Genomic DNA, 16,618 nt, shown 5'->3' on the forward strand with positions numbered 1-16,618 from the left:
CCTCCAAGGCTGCCCTGGCCAGGCAGGGAAGCAGGACGCGGGTCCAGGGCACCCCGACATCCTTTCCAGGGTCATTTCTCAAGCCTTTCCGGGGTCTTCGCAGTCAGATGGCTCCGGTCCTCTCTCTTCTGCAGTCCAAAAAAAGTCCAGCACCACTTTTCGGCCCCTGCTGCCCATCGCCTCTATTGCGCAGTTAACCAGTAACTAGCACGGGGCATATAGACCGGCAGCAAGTGCAAAGTCACAGACCTGGCCATGCGTGCAAAGAAATTCTCTCCCTACAGGAAGGGCTATCCTGCTGCAAAGGAGACAAAGTGGCTATAAAGCTCGTGCTTGGAAATGTGGAGCAGCTCTAGGGCTGGTTTCGCTCCAGCTGTGACTTGAACTTGCAGCCAGGCCCACAGAGCTGGGATTTTTTTTGTCTAAAAAAGGCCGAGGGGTTTTAGCAGGAGCCTGATGGGGTCCAGCCTGTGCTTCTCATCCACGGAGGCTTGAACTGGAAGTCGAGGGACTCCGTGCCCTCCTACACCCAGGGACAACAGCAAACTCTTTTATGAGATTTAATTAGGAAAGAAAATAACTACACAACACAGGCGAGCATAGGCCCTGCGCAGTCCCGGCCGCACCAATGCATTTGTTCTTACTTTGGGCTCCCCTGGGATTTGTTGATGGCCTGCTCTTCTCACAAGCGGCAAGCAGGTCGGTAGGTAGTCCGTTGGCCTCCGCACCACGTGCCCTCCCAAAGTCCATCGCCGGTGGGGGCAAGTGGACCAGTGGCAGCACGGCTGGCTCCAGCGTAGATCTGCTTCCAGCAGGGTTGAACTGGAAGTGGGATGACTCTGCTCCCTCCTATGCAAACTCTTTTATGTGGCTTAATTAAGAAGCCGCACAACACGCGAGAGTGTGCTGCACCGAGACCCAGGACACGTGGGTTCCCTCGTCGATCTGCTCCGAATCCCACCCGCGCCCAGCCCTTTCTCCCTCCTCCTGCCGCCTCCTCGCTTTGCCCCGTGAACGGGACCGTTCAGAGAGCCAGCACCACGCTGCACCTATGCAGCGCCTAGCTCTACATCATGCAAACACGTGTGTAAAACACAGTGAGGACCAGCGAGGGTAATTCATGACTTTAATGCCAACTCAGAGCAATGCACTAAATGAGAGAGAGAGATGCTAAAAATACCTCTGTTACGGGCTCTCGGTAGCCTTTTCGTACCATCAGAGCCAGTCTTGGAAGCAGACTGCACAGATTAGCTCAGCTACTCGAGGGGCCCTTCAGCGGGCTGCAGCCTGGCTGCATTGGCCACGGTTGTTGTAGCAGCCTGTTCCTTCCTACTTCTTTGCAAGCCCCAAACGTCCCAGGTTTCCACGCACCTCCTGACATGCTGCAGCCATGTCACCGTCTTGCTTCTTGGCTGCAGGGGATGTTACAGGCCTGGCTGCGGGGCTCAAGTCGCTTCTCCGGCAGCCATCCGATGCATCTGTGGCCCCTCTCCGCTGTGGTCCGAAACATTTCCAAGTCAGCTTGATGGTCATCCAGGCCACAGGTACCTCTGGATCCGTCAGTGAGTCAGGCTGAGTCTATTAGCATGGGGGATCGTGATGACAAGTAGAGCCAGGGTCACGCTCGGACGTGCAAATTGGCAGAGGAAGGGCACAGCCAGGCTGGAGGAAAGCTCGCAGGCTCAGAGATGACTCTTCCCGGGATCCTGATCACGTTCAACCTGTGAACGAGACGTAAGGGCGGGGGGGAAGGGATAATGTCTTTTGGTCCATGCAACCCGGAACCCAGCCATCGTGTTCCCGAGCCAGCCTCTCTCCTGTCTGCGCTCTGCAAGACCCAGCCGCTTGCGGCGCGGCCTCCAGATTACACGTGCCATCATCCAGCTACGCGACACTCAGGCTTATGGCTGCACACGTCCACCCTCGGGCATCTGGTACAAATGCAGGCTGGCCCTTGAAGGCTTCTTTGGAGGGGGGAAGGTTTTTATGCTGAAATGACTCCTAGTGTTTTTAAAAAATGCTAGTTTTTAAAGAGCCTTCAGTGCCAACAAAGAGGTCTTGCGCTCTCAGGCCTCAAAGGACGTCGTGATCCAACAGCAGAAGGAAAGCGTCATCGTAACAGCATCAGAAGCATCCACATTCAGCAAGCACAGTAATGGAACGGGCAAAAATAGAAGATCCTTCGTGCCTGTTAAAGTGGTTGTAGGACCAGCACCGTTTCTTTGGCTAGTGCTGCCCTGGGCACTCGCTCCTTAGGGTATGCAGGGCCTTGCCACAATCCAGTTACGCACCTCTCAGCTTTGAGACTTAGTAACTCAGTGACTAAGTCTCAGCTTTAGTGCCGCGTGTGTTTAGGGACAGCAGGGAAATCAGAGGAGGGCTGGAAGGGACTTCGGGAGTCGCATCTAGTCCAACCCCCTGCTCCAAGCAGGACCAGCCCCAGCTATATCATCCCAGACGAGGCTTTGTCTACCCGGGTCTTAAACACCTCCAAGGATGGAGACTGCACCACCTCCCTGGGGAGCCTGTTCCAGGACTTCACCACCCTCCTAGTGAGAAAAATGGAGCAGTTAACAGGCTGCAATCCCGGAAACAGCAGTAGGCACCACTTCCACCTTCCTTGTCAGGCAACTAAATTCAGCAGAAGAGCAAAAGAGACTCATCGTTGCTCAGGTTCAACTGTGAAGCATTTATTGAAAATCATACATGTGTTGACAGACTTGCAGTCAGTACCAGTGCAATCAGAGACAGGAGGAGAACAGAATTAGGAGCCCGGTCCATTAAAATGCAATGCTGACAGTGTGCTCTGCCTTACCCCTGGGGTCAAGCCTCACCAGCAAAATGCAAGCTTTGCCCAGCCTCTCCCTACACACTTGGGTCCTGCAAAGAGTCCTCCCTTCTCAACTTGCTTTTCAAGTCTTGTGGGCACCGTAAGGACACAGCATGTGCACCAGAGAACTCACAGGTGTTGCAAGCCAGTGCATTCAAGTGGGAATTTCCATCTTTGCTGATGCAGGGAGCTTTAACTGAGTAAATAACCTGCTTTTACCATATGCTGCACAGTTCATAGTCTTAACAGCGAAGTGGAAGATGGCAAGCACAGTAGCGAGGCAGTCCCTCACGTGCAGGGATCTCAGAGCATCTTAGAAACCGGCAGCGATTCCCCAGAAGGTAGGGAAGCATCACATGTAGATTTAGGGAGGCAGGGGCGGAAGCTCTTGGAGATCAGGGGCTTGTCCGAGGTCAGAAACAGCCCAGGGTGGGAGCTGGGGCTCCACTGCTCCTCCTTGTTCTGAGGAAAGCATCGCTTTGCCAGTGGTGAGAGGGAACCAGGTGAAATGCCAGCTTAGTCACCAAGTTGAACCCGCTGTGCTTTAAAAGCAGTCTACACAGTGCCCATTGAGGCTGGTGGCACTGCTAGGCCACACAGCTGGATGTGCCGTTCATATCGTGACGGGGATGCTGCCTGCCACATGGCCTAGGGAGTCCAAACGAAAAGCAGGGGGTCATGTTGTGTACAGACAGACACACCGAGGTTTGGGGCGGCTTCTGACCTCGGGCCAGAAGGTGAATGTGCCCCGCCTGGACTTCCCTCACATGGAGCGGGACTCGTTTAAAAGCTACTGCCGGGAAGGTAGAAAGCTGCAGGAACCCGTAGGTGAAATACCAAAGATCCAGCTTCTCTCACTGACCCCGGAGAGCCGACAGCCACTCTCGCAAGACAGCTGGGGCCTGGGCTTCCCTGCGCAAAGCAGGGGTTGTTAATACCCCGCTCTCTTGGCTGGAAAGGTCAGGCAAGCTAACGCCGTTAAACTAAAGTAGCAACTACTTGCACCGTGATTAGTCTGGCCACATTGGCAGTAGAAGCCCTCCTGTAGAGCTCAGTATCTAGTCAGGTTTTAAGACCTGCATTTATTAGTAGACCTTTTGGGGGTCTTACTAACACAATTGGCTGAGTGCCTGTAGCCTGGCATTAATACAACCTCTGCAAATTATACTTGGGGGAGGAATGAGCTACAGCTATGGACTGCTATTAACTGCTGTCAGGCTTAAATGGTCCAGCCTCCCAGGCTGAGCACGCACTGGCTTCAAGAGTTACTGTGATCTCCAACATACAGAAGCAAAGGAAAAGCCACTGCAACACAAAGGACAGCTCAAACCATCCTGCCGTGCCATTTCTAGAGCTGAGCGACTATCAAGCAAGCAATGTGGCAGATCTAATGAATGAGACTCCGGACTGACGATGGCAGAGCAAGCATTGCACCTGGACCAGGGGACTGAGCAGCTCAAAGGGATAGAAGCAGAAAGACAAAAAGGTCATGAAGCAGCTCTTCAGCCCTCTGTGTAGTGATGCATGTCCCCAAGACAGACTTTAAATGAAGCGCCAGGGCCCAGTGGCGCTGCAGCCCTACAGAGGAGACTCCGGAGCTTTGCCCTGGGCCCTCAACATTAGCCTTCTCCTGACCCTCCCTGAGCTAAATGCTGAATGTTTGGTAAGTGATCTGTGCATGACTTCAATGCAAGGGACACAGCTGGAAAGGCAGGGATAGAGGGATAAATATTCTTTATCATCTTATAAATATGCTAAGGAACAGCTCAACAAGAGCAAAGTGCTTTTTTTTTTTCTCCTTTAGACCATTTAAAAAAAAAAAAATCAAACCCAAAAAAAACCAAAACCAAACCCTAACTACACACAACAGAACAAGGAGCGTTCTAGCGGCTAAAACAGCTAACTCATGGTCAAGCTGACAATAAAGTGTTTCAGGCAAAATACTCAGTCTCTTGGCACCCGGAAGTTATCTTTTTCCTTTCTGATGGCTCCCATTGTCCGAATAGGGTCGGTTTCCCTGGCGTGCTTCTGGACTGTCTTCTCCCTGGCAGAATGGAAATAAAGACCATGCTTTCATTGCAATAAGCCACATTTTGCACTGAACCCACTGTAACTCAAAACAAAAATGCTTTTGTAATTGAGAACTGGGTTCGCGTTCAAGCTACCAAACGTGCTTCCTGCTGTTACATTTGCAACGGATCTGCTCACAAGCTACTTTCATCAGTCCCTAAAGATCCAACTGCTTAGAGCAGTTTCTCTGGGCTAACGAGGATAGCCCGCAGTTCAGAGCTGTCACAGAGTATACGGCAAACCGAAGAATTTCTGAAATGCAATCACTATGCAGGACAGCCAGCCAGCAAGCCTAGGAAGCAAAGCTGCTGAATGCAGCCCTGCACCCCTCTGAACGTGCCTGTTGAAAGCCAGCAGCAGGAATGAGGAATGCAGCTGCTCAGCAGAGCAGATGCATCGTTTAGCAATAGCGTCACAAATTTCCCCGAGTTCTTCAGCTAGCCAGGCCCTCCCCCCGAGCTCTGCTGCAATCAACTTCTGCCAAGGAAGAGGGACAGAAGTCACGGGGTGAAACAATTATGCAACACCAGGTAATGCCACAGAATTGAGATCTCTCTTGCTCATCAAAATTATCTGAAGGGACATCTGTGCTTCCATCCAAACTGGGACTGGCCACCCGAAGGAGCAACAAGCTGAACACTGTCTGTCCTTGAAGAGCAGACGCGTGCTGCTCCATTTCCTTACCGCCCGCCAGGCAGCACTTGCACCCACGACCCACACCCCCTACCTCACTCGCATGAAGGGGTTGTATGCAAACTCTTCTGCAATAGTCGATGGGATGGTTGGTTCGCCACTGTCATACTTGGCCTATAAGGAGGGAAAAGAGACTTCTGACTACTGACAGCCCTGCACAGGATCATCCAGCAAGCGTGGGTCAGTCAATAGTGTTGGCATCGACCTGATATGAGATGAGGTTCCTCCTAGTGCAGGAGACATGCCAGATCTTTCCCCAGTGGGCACATATCCATGCCCTGGTCACACGATCCAGGAGCAAGGCCTGTGCTGAGCCCCATTCACAGCCCCTCTGGAAGCAGGCAGAGAGTATGAGTGCACGTGTACACAGGGAACGCGTGTTAGACTCTCAGGCTCCATGCCACAGAGCAGTGCTGCTGTCCTGGCCGAAATCCTGCCTCTCTGCTCCATGGAAGCTGGGTTACCAGGAAAGCCACAACCTTGGCCCCTTCGAGACGAGGACAGCATCAAGAGCCCTGCCCCTGCCACCACCTCCCTGGGTTAGAGAAAAGCAAGCCCAGAACGTGACCAGCTACAGCCTCTGAAGCCTGAACCCCTGCTCCTGTCTCGTCACTGTTCCATCCCCCGCCGGTCCGGCCCGTCTCATCAGGTCACCTGGATGCCCAGGAAACCTCATCACTGTGGCTCTCATCTCTATTACCTTCGTTTCAGCCCTAAGAGATGGGTTGGTGCAGGGGTCACCCCGAGTCCCACCCCAGGACAGGCTATTGCCAAGAGACACAGGATGATCGACGAGCCAGCGAGCTCCGTGGAAGGGAGACCCTCACTCACCTTGGCCCAGGCGAGCTTCTCGTGGACGGCAGCATTGTTGGGCTCGATGTGCCGTGCAAATTTCAGGTTGTTGATGGTGTACTCGTGCCCACAGTACACTCGCTGTGGAAAGGAGAGAGATCAAAGCACTGCTTCATAGCCACCGAGCAAGAGGAGGTACCCCCTCAGATTCTCGCTCATAGCTCATGTATCTCCCCCCAGGGTCAAAGGCAAGGACCCCTCCCTCCAAGCACATCTGGCATCCAGACGGCTTGGATGAAACAACCCCCAAGGTCCCTTCCAGCCGCAGCCTCCTGCCGAAGGTACCAGAAAGTCATTCCCCTGCTTTGAGCAATATTATCACCGGGCAGGGATGGGGCCGTGTCTGCCCTAGGGTCACAGCAGTTCACCCAAGCCCGGAAGAGCAACGGATACCGTCTCAGGCTCCAGGCGGCCCAGGACTTCAATCAGCGCTCGGTACATTTCTTCCGGGGTCCCTTCGAAGAACTTCCCACAGCCGGCCACGAACAGCGTGTCACCTGCAGGGGAGGGAGCGAAGTGTGACCGGGCAGTGTGCTGGGGCATATGGGACGCAGTATCGGGGCTCATCATAGGTCCTGAGACCAGCCAGCTGTCTGCACAGAGAGCCAAGAGGCAGGGCTAGAAGCAGGTGTCTGAAGCGAAAGAGGAAGGTGCCTAAATGGATGCTGACAAGAGCCCCAGAAGAAGCAGGTACAAGTCAAAAGCCTCCCACCTACTTGAGAACTGCCCTTTGCTGGGTCAGACCATACATCCATCTGCCCAATCTCCTGTGTCGCAGAGGTTGGAAGGGAGAGCAAAATGGGTAAAACCAGGGTTTTTCCCCTGTTCCTCTCTCACTGGCAGCCACCAGCACTGAAGGTCTAGGAAGCTCCGATTCAGAGGCTGTCTGTCTCCCAACCTCCCACGCTCGATAGCTCCTGATGCCCCTTTCCTCCAAGACTTTCTCCAATCCCCTTTTGAATCTGGCTAAACTTTCACTTCTACCACCTCTGGTGGCAATGAGTTCCACCCTTTAATGACTTGTTGTGTGAAGAACTTCCTCGTGTTAGTTTTGAACTGACTGCCTGCCGGGATCATGTCCTGACTCCCATTTCTCTCAAGGCAGGATCTGAACCCACCGAGATGACGTACCAGAGCCCTTCCCCCTAGCCCAGCATTTCTCGACCTGTGGGTCACGACTCAAAAGCAGGTCGCAAGAATATATGAAAGGGTCACAAACAATCACGGAAAACCATGTAAACTGTGAATGTCGCTTGGGAGTAATGTAGGGCCACATGCTGATATTGCTGTTAAGGTTTTCCTGTTGATACCAATTTCTGTCTTTAAAATGAAGACTGTTGAGCTGCTTTAACTTGTGGTATGTAATAAGTATTCTGAGGCCAAAATATGTGTGCGTTTTCTACTTAAACTATGGGTCGGGACTGGCCATTGATGTTTACAAATGGGTCCTGGTACAAAAAAAGTTGAGAACCACTGCTCTCCCTTTCTGTAGGGTTTCATTAATGAGACAGCCACAACTGCAAAAAAGCAAAGACTGAATTTTGCTGCTAACCCAGAATTTGACCCGTAACGGTCACTTTGACTGTGGAAAAGAAGGGGTTACAGATTGCAACACTGAAGCCTCTGGAGTATTTCTGATTGTTGCCGTTGTTCCCCTCGGTCATGTGCCCCTAGGTAGATTCACTCCATTTCATTAGAAGCAGGTCCTTTGGCCCTGGGCGCGCTCAAGGCTTCAGCAGTCAAGGGATGACAAGCCAAGGGAGAGCCCATGTATCTGTGCACTCGAGGCTGTGGGTAAAAGATGCCTCACCTGTGAAGACAGCAGGCGGCTCTGAACTGCTGGGCTTCGTCACGTAGTAGCAGATGTGTCCCGAGGTATGGCACGGGGTGGACAGGCATTTCACGTGAAGGGATCCCACCTGCAGGGGAGGCAGAAGAGCGGCGTGAGTCTGGGACAAGCATTTCCTTATTGCTGCTAAGTGTGGATGCTAGAGCAGGGCAGCCTCTCTCCAGGGAGGTGCTCACACAGCAGACTGGGAAGGCAGCAAGGGCAAAGCAAAGCAGACGTAGTCCTTGGAGCAGATGTAGCCACTGAGGTGGCACCGTGCTCGTTTACATGCCAAGTGACTTGGTGCCCAGGTGGCAGCAAGAGGGAGGCCAAAGCAATGCCTAGGACAGGGCCATTAATCATGTGAAGATGCCTACCTTCAAGTGCTGTACATGAGGCGTCGGCTATACCCAGTCCCAGCGCCAAACCTCACACTAGCCAGGCGATGGGGCCTCTCCCGCAGACACATTAACACTTATCTACATCCACAGCGTCTCCCTGGCCCCCCTCCCCTGCCAGGCATCTCTGACTAGTGCTTTTCTGAGATAAGCAGAGACCAGAACTTCAGCGCGATCCCGTAACAGCAGTGTCTTTGACAGCCCAGTCTCCACACGGAGCTGGTAGAGAGAGAAGCCTGCTGTGTGGGATACAACAAAACCCACACAACACCACCAACAATAATACTATTACTATTATTATTAATACTGCCATTATTATTATTATTACTACTACTGTTTCGGGGTATAGATTGTAGCCGTGTTGGTCTAAGGACATACGCAGACAAGGTTCTTTGGGTAAATCTGCTATCTTTTATTAGACCAACTCAAATAGAAGAATTTTTTCCAACTAGTTGAGTTGATCTAATATAAGATAGCAGATTTAACCCAAAGACCCTTGTGTGCCTATTATCAATGTTAACACTGTTATTAGTATTAACAGTATTACTGTTATCAATATTGTTATTATTGCTACTATAACAGTTACTATGTATTTGAACATAGCTTTTTTTCTGCCATGTATTTCAGGAGTTAAATGAACAATAGCAATCATAGCCATTATTAGTATTATTATTTAATAATAATAGCTCCAGTTAGTAATAGTATTATTAGTAGTATAATTATTATTAGTTTAATACATGCAGAACAGCGGTGCTGAGTTGCCACTTCCTGCCCCAGGTGCTGCTATACAACTGCCCACCAAAACAAGGCCCGGCTGTGTCCCGGAGCCCATCAGGTTGGCCAGTGCTGGCAGCCAGTGGCACACAAGGGAGAGCTGTGGCCAGCTTCACAGCCGGCTGCCTTGGACTCTCCAGCCTGAGTGACCCAGATACCTGGCCAGCTGGGTCCGTGGAGCGTGGACTGGAAGGAGGCTTGGAACCCAGGCATCCTGGGGTACGAGAGCCAGGGATGCTCTGCATCCCCTGCAAGGGCAGAGCACAAACAAAGCGAGAGACTAACAAGTGTGGGGCCAGCTCCCAGTCCGCTTCCCGGTGCAGGCTGGCAGATTCGGCGCCGTTACCTTGAACGAGGTCAGGTGCGACACCTTCTGAGTCAGGGCTCCGATGCGGCTGTCTCCCCCGTACACCTTCAGCCCTGCTTGCATCTTCACCAGCTTCTCGTTGCCCCCAGCATGGTCCCTGGGGGGGGGCAAAGGGGCAGGTTGGGGGGCTGCGAATACACGAGTCGCTCCACCTGCAACTCGAGTGCCTTTCAGGCCAGTATTTTTGGTCAGCTCTTCATCCTCCAAGATGGGAGAATCCCCATCTAGTAGGGCCCTTAATGTAAGCGATTCAGCACTGTATCCTGCCCTATCACTTTGTGCAGCAGAGCAGCTTCATCAGCGATACTGCCATGTGCCCATGGGTGTTTATTCAGCCTCGACCACCCCAGCAGCTCCAGACTCTCTCCTGTATCCAGCATCCCTCACTATACCACACGTGGCACGGCACTGCAGATGCCAAGCGTATTTCTCACCCCTTCATGCATCCCTCTAGACACTGCACAGATGCAGGCATCACCTGGTCAGCTGGCAAGCTAGACCAGCGGTCAGCAACCTGTAAAGGCTGAGGGCTGCACTGATTCTCTCTTCGTCACTATGGGAGCAAGGAGAAGGCAAAAAGCAGCCAGTATCTGTGATGCTAGCAGCCAGCTGTCTATCTCACTACACAGCTTGAAACGCAAGGGGCTTCTCTTGGAAGAGACGATCATTTCCTTACTGCCAGAGTGGGCTGCAGCTCCATCAACAAAAAACCACTGTCTTAAGCCTATTACAGCCCAACTTAAAATGAGACTGATAGACACAAACTCCCTTGCAGTGAGACGACACCACCAGCCCGACCTAGCACAGCCACTTCTCCGTTTCCTAGCCTTAGGGATAGACGCTCAGTTCTGCAGACTCAGCCTTCCAGAACAAGAAGCGCAGGCCTGCGACCAAAACACCGCGTCCCTTATGCATTCTGTTGGCATCTGTCCTTCTGCCTCTGCAGCAGATGCAAAATGCACTTACTCTAGTGGGCTTGAAATCAGGTCTTTCAGGTCTGACAGGGAGTCTCAGCATATGGGAACCCAAGTCTAGGCAGGTCAGGGCATTTCCAACCAGCCCTGCCCTTTCTCCTCTGGGCAGAACTTCTAGTGAAGGAAGATTTGGGAGGACGACCCTTGAACCAGCCTTTGAATGACGAGCTGCCCTGACAGAGGAATATCGTACCCTGCATAACAGCAGTAACAACAGAACTGGGGAAGGGAAGGTTACCAGTGGTGATGGGTAGTTAGGACTGTCGTCAGCTTCACTCCGTGCTTTTGGACAGCCTCCAAAACCTACAAGGAGGCACGACAGAAATATTAGAATCCATAAAAATAACGTGACATCCAGTGGGCCCCTGCATACTGGCAGCAACATCTATGGGAACTTTGGATGTGTATGTATCACGCCTTCCCGCTGCTTTGCTGGGAACCCCGAACAGGCCACAAGAGCCTGTGAAACCCTGGTGCACAGTCATGGAAAGCCGCCTTAATGCCGCTGGTGAAGGGATTTAAAAGAAGCCCTTGATCTCTGTGGCAATGAGAAACCGCCCTTGTTTGCATCTGTGAAAAGTTATGAGAGTCTCTGGCCGCTTCCTTAAGGAGAAGTGAGCGCCCTTCCCTGCGCGGCTGGGCCGGGCAGCATTGTGAGGGCTGGCTCCCCTTCCATGCAGCAGCGAGAGCTCGTAAGAACATGGGAAGTGCCATACTGGGTCGGACCACTGGTCCAATTAGCCTCGTATCCTCTCCCGACAGAGGCCGGAGCGGATGCTTTAGGAAGCCCCGTGAGACATTACCTTCTGGGGCTGCACTGGGTCAACAATGGCAGCCTCCTTGGTCTCCTCGTCGATGAGGAGGTACATGTAGTTGTCCGTGAGGGCGGGAAGCATCTCCACCTTCATGTCGGCCTGCGCGACAGTCTTGGGCTTCCTCAGCTCAAATTCAGTGTGGAAGAAGCAGGCCCACAGCGGTGCTGAGCCTGGGGACAGAAAGGCGTGAGCAAACCAGGTCAGCGCAGCGGGGGCGAGAAAGGAGGGGGATCCCATGGCTCTGGGAACTTGTGGGGACCGGGGAGACCCCCAGAACAGCACCGAGTAAGCGGGAGGGAGCCCCGAGTGACCAGCGAGAGCATGATCCCTATCCCCAGAACAGTGTCCGAGACCGCCCGGGGCAGCACACCACCTGCCCAAGCCTCAATAGCTTGCCTGCTCACGTGATACAGTGACTTGGCCTGTGCCCACGCCCCCAGTTGGAGCTTGATCCTGCTAATGCAGCATGGAGGAGTGACGAGGGCAGACAGACCTCACGGGCCAGCACAAGCCGGGTCCCTGCACGCTTGAGCCACAATAGGAAGGCAGCAGGCGCGCGGCTGTTTCAGAGCAGAACCACGGGGCCGGTGCATTTCCTGGAGGCCTGGCAGTGAGAACGCTGAAGCCGCTGCATGACGGGCTGGGGGAGAGACCAGCGTCCCAGGCAGAGGGTGGCCACTGCCACGCACAGAGCACACTGCTGTGGAGGGGGAGATCTCACATTGACTGGCTGCAGTCACCTGGCACTGGCATTTTGCTGTTTGCTTTGGGGTAAATGTTTAATCAGATCCAAGCCAGGGAGCAGATTTCACATGGAAACAACGCTGGGGTCTTGTCCAGCCCCAGGGCCTCAATCCCTGGAAAAAAAAACCATGCAAGCTGCAAAGGAGCAGCTGTTTCAATGGTGGAGCGGAGATGATACCCAACGTGTCCTTCCTGTTTGGAGGCTCCTTTTAAGTACTGGCCTCCTTACCCATTTCAGGCCTTCTACGGGGACACTGGAAAAGGGAAACAACAATAAATTCCAGTGAAGAGGATGCAGAGAGCCTTACTCAATTTATGAATTACAGCAGGAGCGGAGATCCTCCCTCCCCTCTGTTGAGGACCAGCACAAGGCGAAGTCACAGTTAGTCTTTAGTAACACAGAAGCACCAGCCAAGATCAAGCCCCATTGCTCTACTCTGAACCCACATGATAAGACAGTCTCAATTAACAAGGGAGAGATGATGTGCAGAGGTGAAGAGACATGCCCAAGTACACATACCAGGCCAGTGGCAGAGTCCAGTTAGGACCCAGGAGTCCTAGTCCCCAGCCCTGGATGCTTCCCTCAAGACAGGCCTTGTGCCCAGAGGCAAGCAGAGATGCCCAGCTTCTGGAATAGGCTTCAAGCATGCACACACAGCGAGAGCAGAGTCCCGGCACCGCTAGCGCGGCGCCAGAGCATCTCACACATGCAAACGCACTTTTAAAAATAGGCAAGCAGCTGGGCTTTCTTTTTTAGAACCGGGGGGTATTTAAAACAAACCCAGAGGCATATTTAGCGCACAGTGCTTTGAGTACGAGCCACACCGGGCTTCATAAAATGAAGTGCCAGGGGGAAAAACAGGGGGCGCAGGCTTTTATCACATCTCCTCCCCTGAGCTGTCTGCTCTCACCCTCTCTCCTCCCCTGCCTGGGGACTCGTGCCCCTCAAGGACAGCTGTCCTGCCACCCGGTACCCCTGCAGCGACAAGGGGAAATATAGTGCTAGGCAGCCAGGGACCCTGAGCTGGGGCAACCCCGTTCGCTGACGGAGCAGGCAGTTCCCGTTCTGTTTGCACGCTGCCCTCATTACGCTGATACACCACGTTCCCAACGCTATTGTTACCCTCCCAAAACACCACGGCCAAACCGAGCTACCTTGCCCTGATCTGCTGACCCACTTAGTCTGAAGCAATACATGCCCCAAGCTGTCTTTGCGAAGCGGTGGAAGCAACTCTGTCCCAGCCCTGCCCAGCTTCTCCCATCACTGCCGGCACTTGCAATGTCACTGCAAGTCTCACAACACGGGATACATTTTGTACAGCCCCAGCACCTATAGTCAGGGGATCAGAAAAGAAAAAGCCAGCACTAGCTCCCTGGAGGCAGAGAAATACCTGCAAGCAGATCCCAAGAGATGAAAAACCAGATGCCAAAGAGCCCCTGTCAAAACCTGCCAAAAAAAAACAAAAAAAAGCCCTGAGGATTTTTAAAGCTTTTCTCACATTGTGTTGGAGGCCTAACGTTTGAATATCTGAAGTTGACACCACTGCATCCAACCAGATGAAACATCTCCCAATCCCAACCTACAGCTCCCTACAGTGAAGCTGTGGTACCAAGTTCCCCACGTGCTTTGGGTCTGATCTTATCCCAAAAAAGCCAATGGTTACAACTCCAAGGGACGTTAGCATCAAATATCCTCCGAGAGAAACCTCCGGTCATGCATCTCTACGGAAGACAAACACGTCGTCTTAAGACTGGGGACCCATGAATGCAGCATTGCCCAGCAAAGGAGACAATGGTACTGCCATGTTGTGCTGGATCAAGCAGCTGGTTTTCATCCTCCAGCGACAACTCCAGCCCTAAAGCTCCTAAGATTGGGATATCCCTGTCGTGTCCCAGGTGGAAAGGACATTTCACAAGCAGAGTCTATGAGCGTGCTGCTCCGGCAGTTTGGTGACATCTCCATTGGAGAAGAGAAGGAGACATGTAATAAGTAGCAGCAAAATGTAAAAAGAAGCTGGAGGGGAAGGTGTAGCTCCCTTGTTCCAGTTTGCACAAAGCCTCTGGCTTTCCCCTGCACCTCTGCCATCTTTCCAACATGATATGCAGGAGATTAAGATTAGCAGAAGAAAAGAGGATGTGCTGGCCTGCATTGCCGCAAAGAAAGCCCAGGAGTATACATGCCACAAAGACGACACTCAGCATCAGATGAAGAACACGGCCCTACCTGCCGACTGTTCCTGTGGAGCAGGCGAATCCTGCTTTTAAAACAAAAAAAAAGAACAAAACAAGCTGTCATTTGCAGGTGGGGGAAAGAATGTACGCCATTAAAATGCATCAGTTTGAGAGAGAATCAGTCCTCATTTGTCTCCCCAAACTTTATAGCTCACCAAACTGAGCTCTGCTCTACCAGCAATTCGCTAGCTGAGAAGTTCACTGAGGTTAGGATTACACATGGAAGAGTTTTTAGGACTGAGGCTTGCGTTGCCCCCACAAGCCTCTCGAGACTTATCATTATTCAACCCCCAAGAAGTTATTTTTCTGCAGTGTCAGCACAAACAAGGCAGCATTCTTGCAGCTTGGAAACCCCCCCAGGTTTCCAGCTGCATTTAGGACCTTGTTTTTCAGGACCACCAACCATTCTCAGACAGTCCAAGGATGCCCCCCGCACAAATGCTCCCCGGGCACACAATGCTGCCACAGTGAAGCGATCCAAACTCCTGACTTTACGGCATTGCTTCCGCCGTCTCATACTGCGTGGCAGAATTGCTCCCACGGTCCAATATGGGATCGCAGCACTCATTCCCATGCCACGACACGGGTCCCAAGCGTGCCAAAAACTGGCAGGCCCAGCGGTGTTGTTTTCATTCAGTTTAAGTCTTGTGGGTCAGACCCCAAGTCTGCAAAAAGACTTATGCGGAAAGACCCATGAGGATTTCAGTGCGTCTCAAATCAGCCTCTCTCGTCTTACCTTCTAGAGCAGAGGCTCCCAAACGTGTCCCTATTGCGCACCCCCTTCCAGACACGCCAGCTGCCTGCGTCCCCCTACCCGCACACGTTCCACATGAAACCTGTAAGTGCCAATTCTGACGATGATGAAAACTAAATCTGCCATTACAGATTCCCCCCTCCCCCGAGATGTCTTTGTACCCCAGGGGGACCCGCACCACGCTCGGGAACCCTGTTCTGCAAGCACGCGGCAGCCTGCAGCCCGGCTCACCCGAGCCTGTCTGCAGGCAGGGCAGCTGCTCCTGTTATCGGGGGGGGCGTGCGCCACGCGCGTGTAGACAGGGCAGCTGCTCCTGTTATCAGAGGGGCGGGTGTGCGTCCCGGGGTGTGTGCGCCACGCGCGTGTAGGCAGGGCAGCTGACCGTGTTACCAGGTGTGCGCTTTGGGAACTAAATGCAGAGACCAGCGAGAGCCCCCGGTGCCGGACCTCAGCCCACCAGGGCATCGGTCCTGAAGTCTTTTTGGGCCCCCGCATTTCTCTGAGCCCCTCTGTACGCCCCAGAGCCAGGCCCCGCTGCACGGGACGCACCGACCCCGGGTTTTCGCCTCCCCCCGCTCCCACCCGGCCAGGCTGCCGGCCCGCGTTCAGGCTTCCCGCTCCCCCCACGGGCCTGGCAGCTCCGGCGCGCTCTGCGGGGTTACCTCAGGAGGGACCCGGGGGCAGCAGCCCCAGGGGTGAGCCAGCTCTGAGGAGGCAGGGAAGGGGCCGCAGCCCCGCGCACGAGCCTGCCCAGGAAGGGCCCCGAGGGGAGGCGGACTTGGGTGGGACGGGGGAGTCAGCCCAGGAAGGCGAGGACGAGCCGGGCGGGGAGGGGGGGCAGGCCAGGGGAGGCGAGGAGGGGAAGCAGCCCCGGGCATGAGTCCGCCAGGAAGGGGGAACCGAGGGCCGGGCCGCACCTACCCGTTGCCCGGGCCGCCGCTCCCCTGGGCCGCAGCAGCCGGCGGGCGGCCGCCAGCATGGTGCGGTGCGGTGCGGTGCAGCCCGGCTCCCCCCGCCGATGGGCGGCGCGTCCGCCCGCACGGCCTCCCTCCCTGCAGCGCCGACCACACCCCGCCCCGCGCCAATCAGCCGTCTCCACTTCCCTGCAGCCCCGCCCCAGGCCCCGCCCCGCGCCAATCAGCTGCGCTCCCGGCCGGCCTCCCCTTCCCTGCGGCGCCGACCGCTCCCCGCCCCGCGCCAATCAGCCGTCTCCACTTCCCTGCAGCCCCGCCCCAGGCCCCGCCCCGCGCCAATCAGCTGCGCTCCCGGCCGGCCTCCCCTTCCCTG

At 54.1% G+C, this 16,618-nt stretch overlaps 1 protein-coding gene across 15 annotated transcripts; it reads right to left on the reverse strand.

The window, feature by feature from the left end:
- Window positions 1-1,094: 1,094 nt before the first annotated feature.
- On the reverse strand, window positions 1,095-16,377 carry LOC149855125 (hydroxyacylglutathione hydrolase, mitochondrial). Of its 15 annotated transcripts, XM_090024599.1 has the most exons (14): window positions 16,253-16,372; window positions 15,314-15,413; window positions 14,570-14,603; window positions 13,737-13,792; window positions 12,006-12,599; window positions 11,590-11,771; window positions 11,025-11,089; window positions 9,792-9,909; window positions 8,256-8,364; window positions 6,839-6,942; window positions 6,425-6,526; window positions 5,628-5,707; window positions 4,790-4,874; window positions 1,095-1,721 (listed from the first exon to the last, which is right to left on the reverse strand). In XM_090024599.1, exons 6-14 carry the CDS (start codon window positions 11,692-11,694, stop codon window positions 1,683-1,685), a joined length of 807 nt encoding a protein of 268 aa, XP_089880725.1. In that variant the 5' UTR covers window positions 11,695-11,771; window positions 12,006-12,599; window positions 13,737-13,792; window positions 14,570-14,603; window positions 15,314-15,413; window positions 16,253-16,372; the 3' UTR covers window positions 1,095-1,682. The 15 variants fall into 15 exon arrangements, with proteins under 15 accessions (XP_089880725.1, XP_089880729.1, XP_089880727.1 ...); XM_090024603.1 differs by lacking the exon at window positions 15,314-15,413 and having other exon boundaries at window positions 14,570-14,600; window positions 16,253-16,359; XM_090024597.1 differs by lacking the exon at window positions 12,006-12,599 and having other exon boundaries at window positions 1,096-1,721; window positions 14,570-14,600.
- Window positions 16,378-16,618: the final 241 nt, after the last annotated feature.

Source organism: Crocodylus siamensis, chromosome 12 (assembly GCF_052110815.1).
Source record: "Crocodylus siamensis isolate JL-2025a chromosome 12, ASM5211081v1, whole genome shotgun sequence".
Lineage (NCBI taxonomy): Eukaryota > Metazoa > Chordata > Crocodylia > Crocodylidae > Crocodylus > Crocodylus siamensis.

Bases quoted from the DNA above. Each gene is read 5' to 3' on its own strand.
- LOC149855125 (XM_090024591.1), bottom strand. From the start codon at position 11,838: ATGGGATCCCCCTCCTTTCTCGCCCCCGCTGCGCTGACCTGGTTTGCT. The intron at 6,527-6,838 runs GTATCCGTTGCT...TCCTTTCCACAG, and splicing joins GCCGCCTGGAGCCTGAGACG to CGAGTGTACTGTGGGCACGA. The intron at 1,722-4,789 runs GTGCCAAGAGAC...TCTCGTTCACAG, and splicing joins AGGAAAAAGATAACTTCCGG to GTTGAACGTGATCAGGATCC.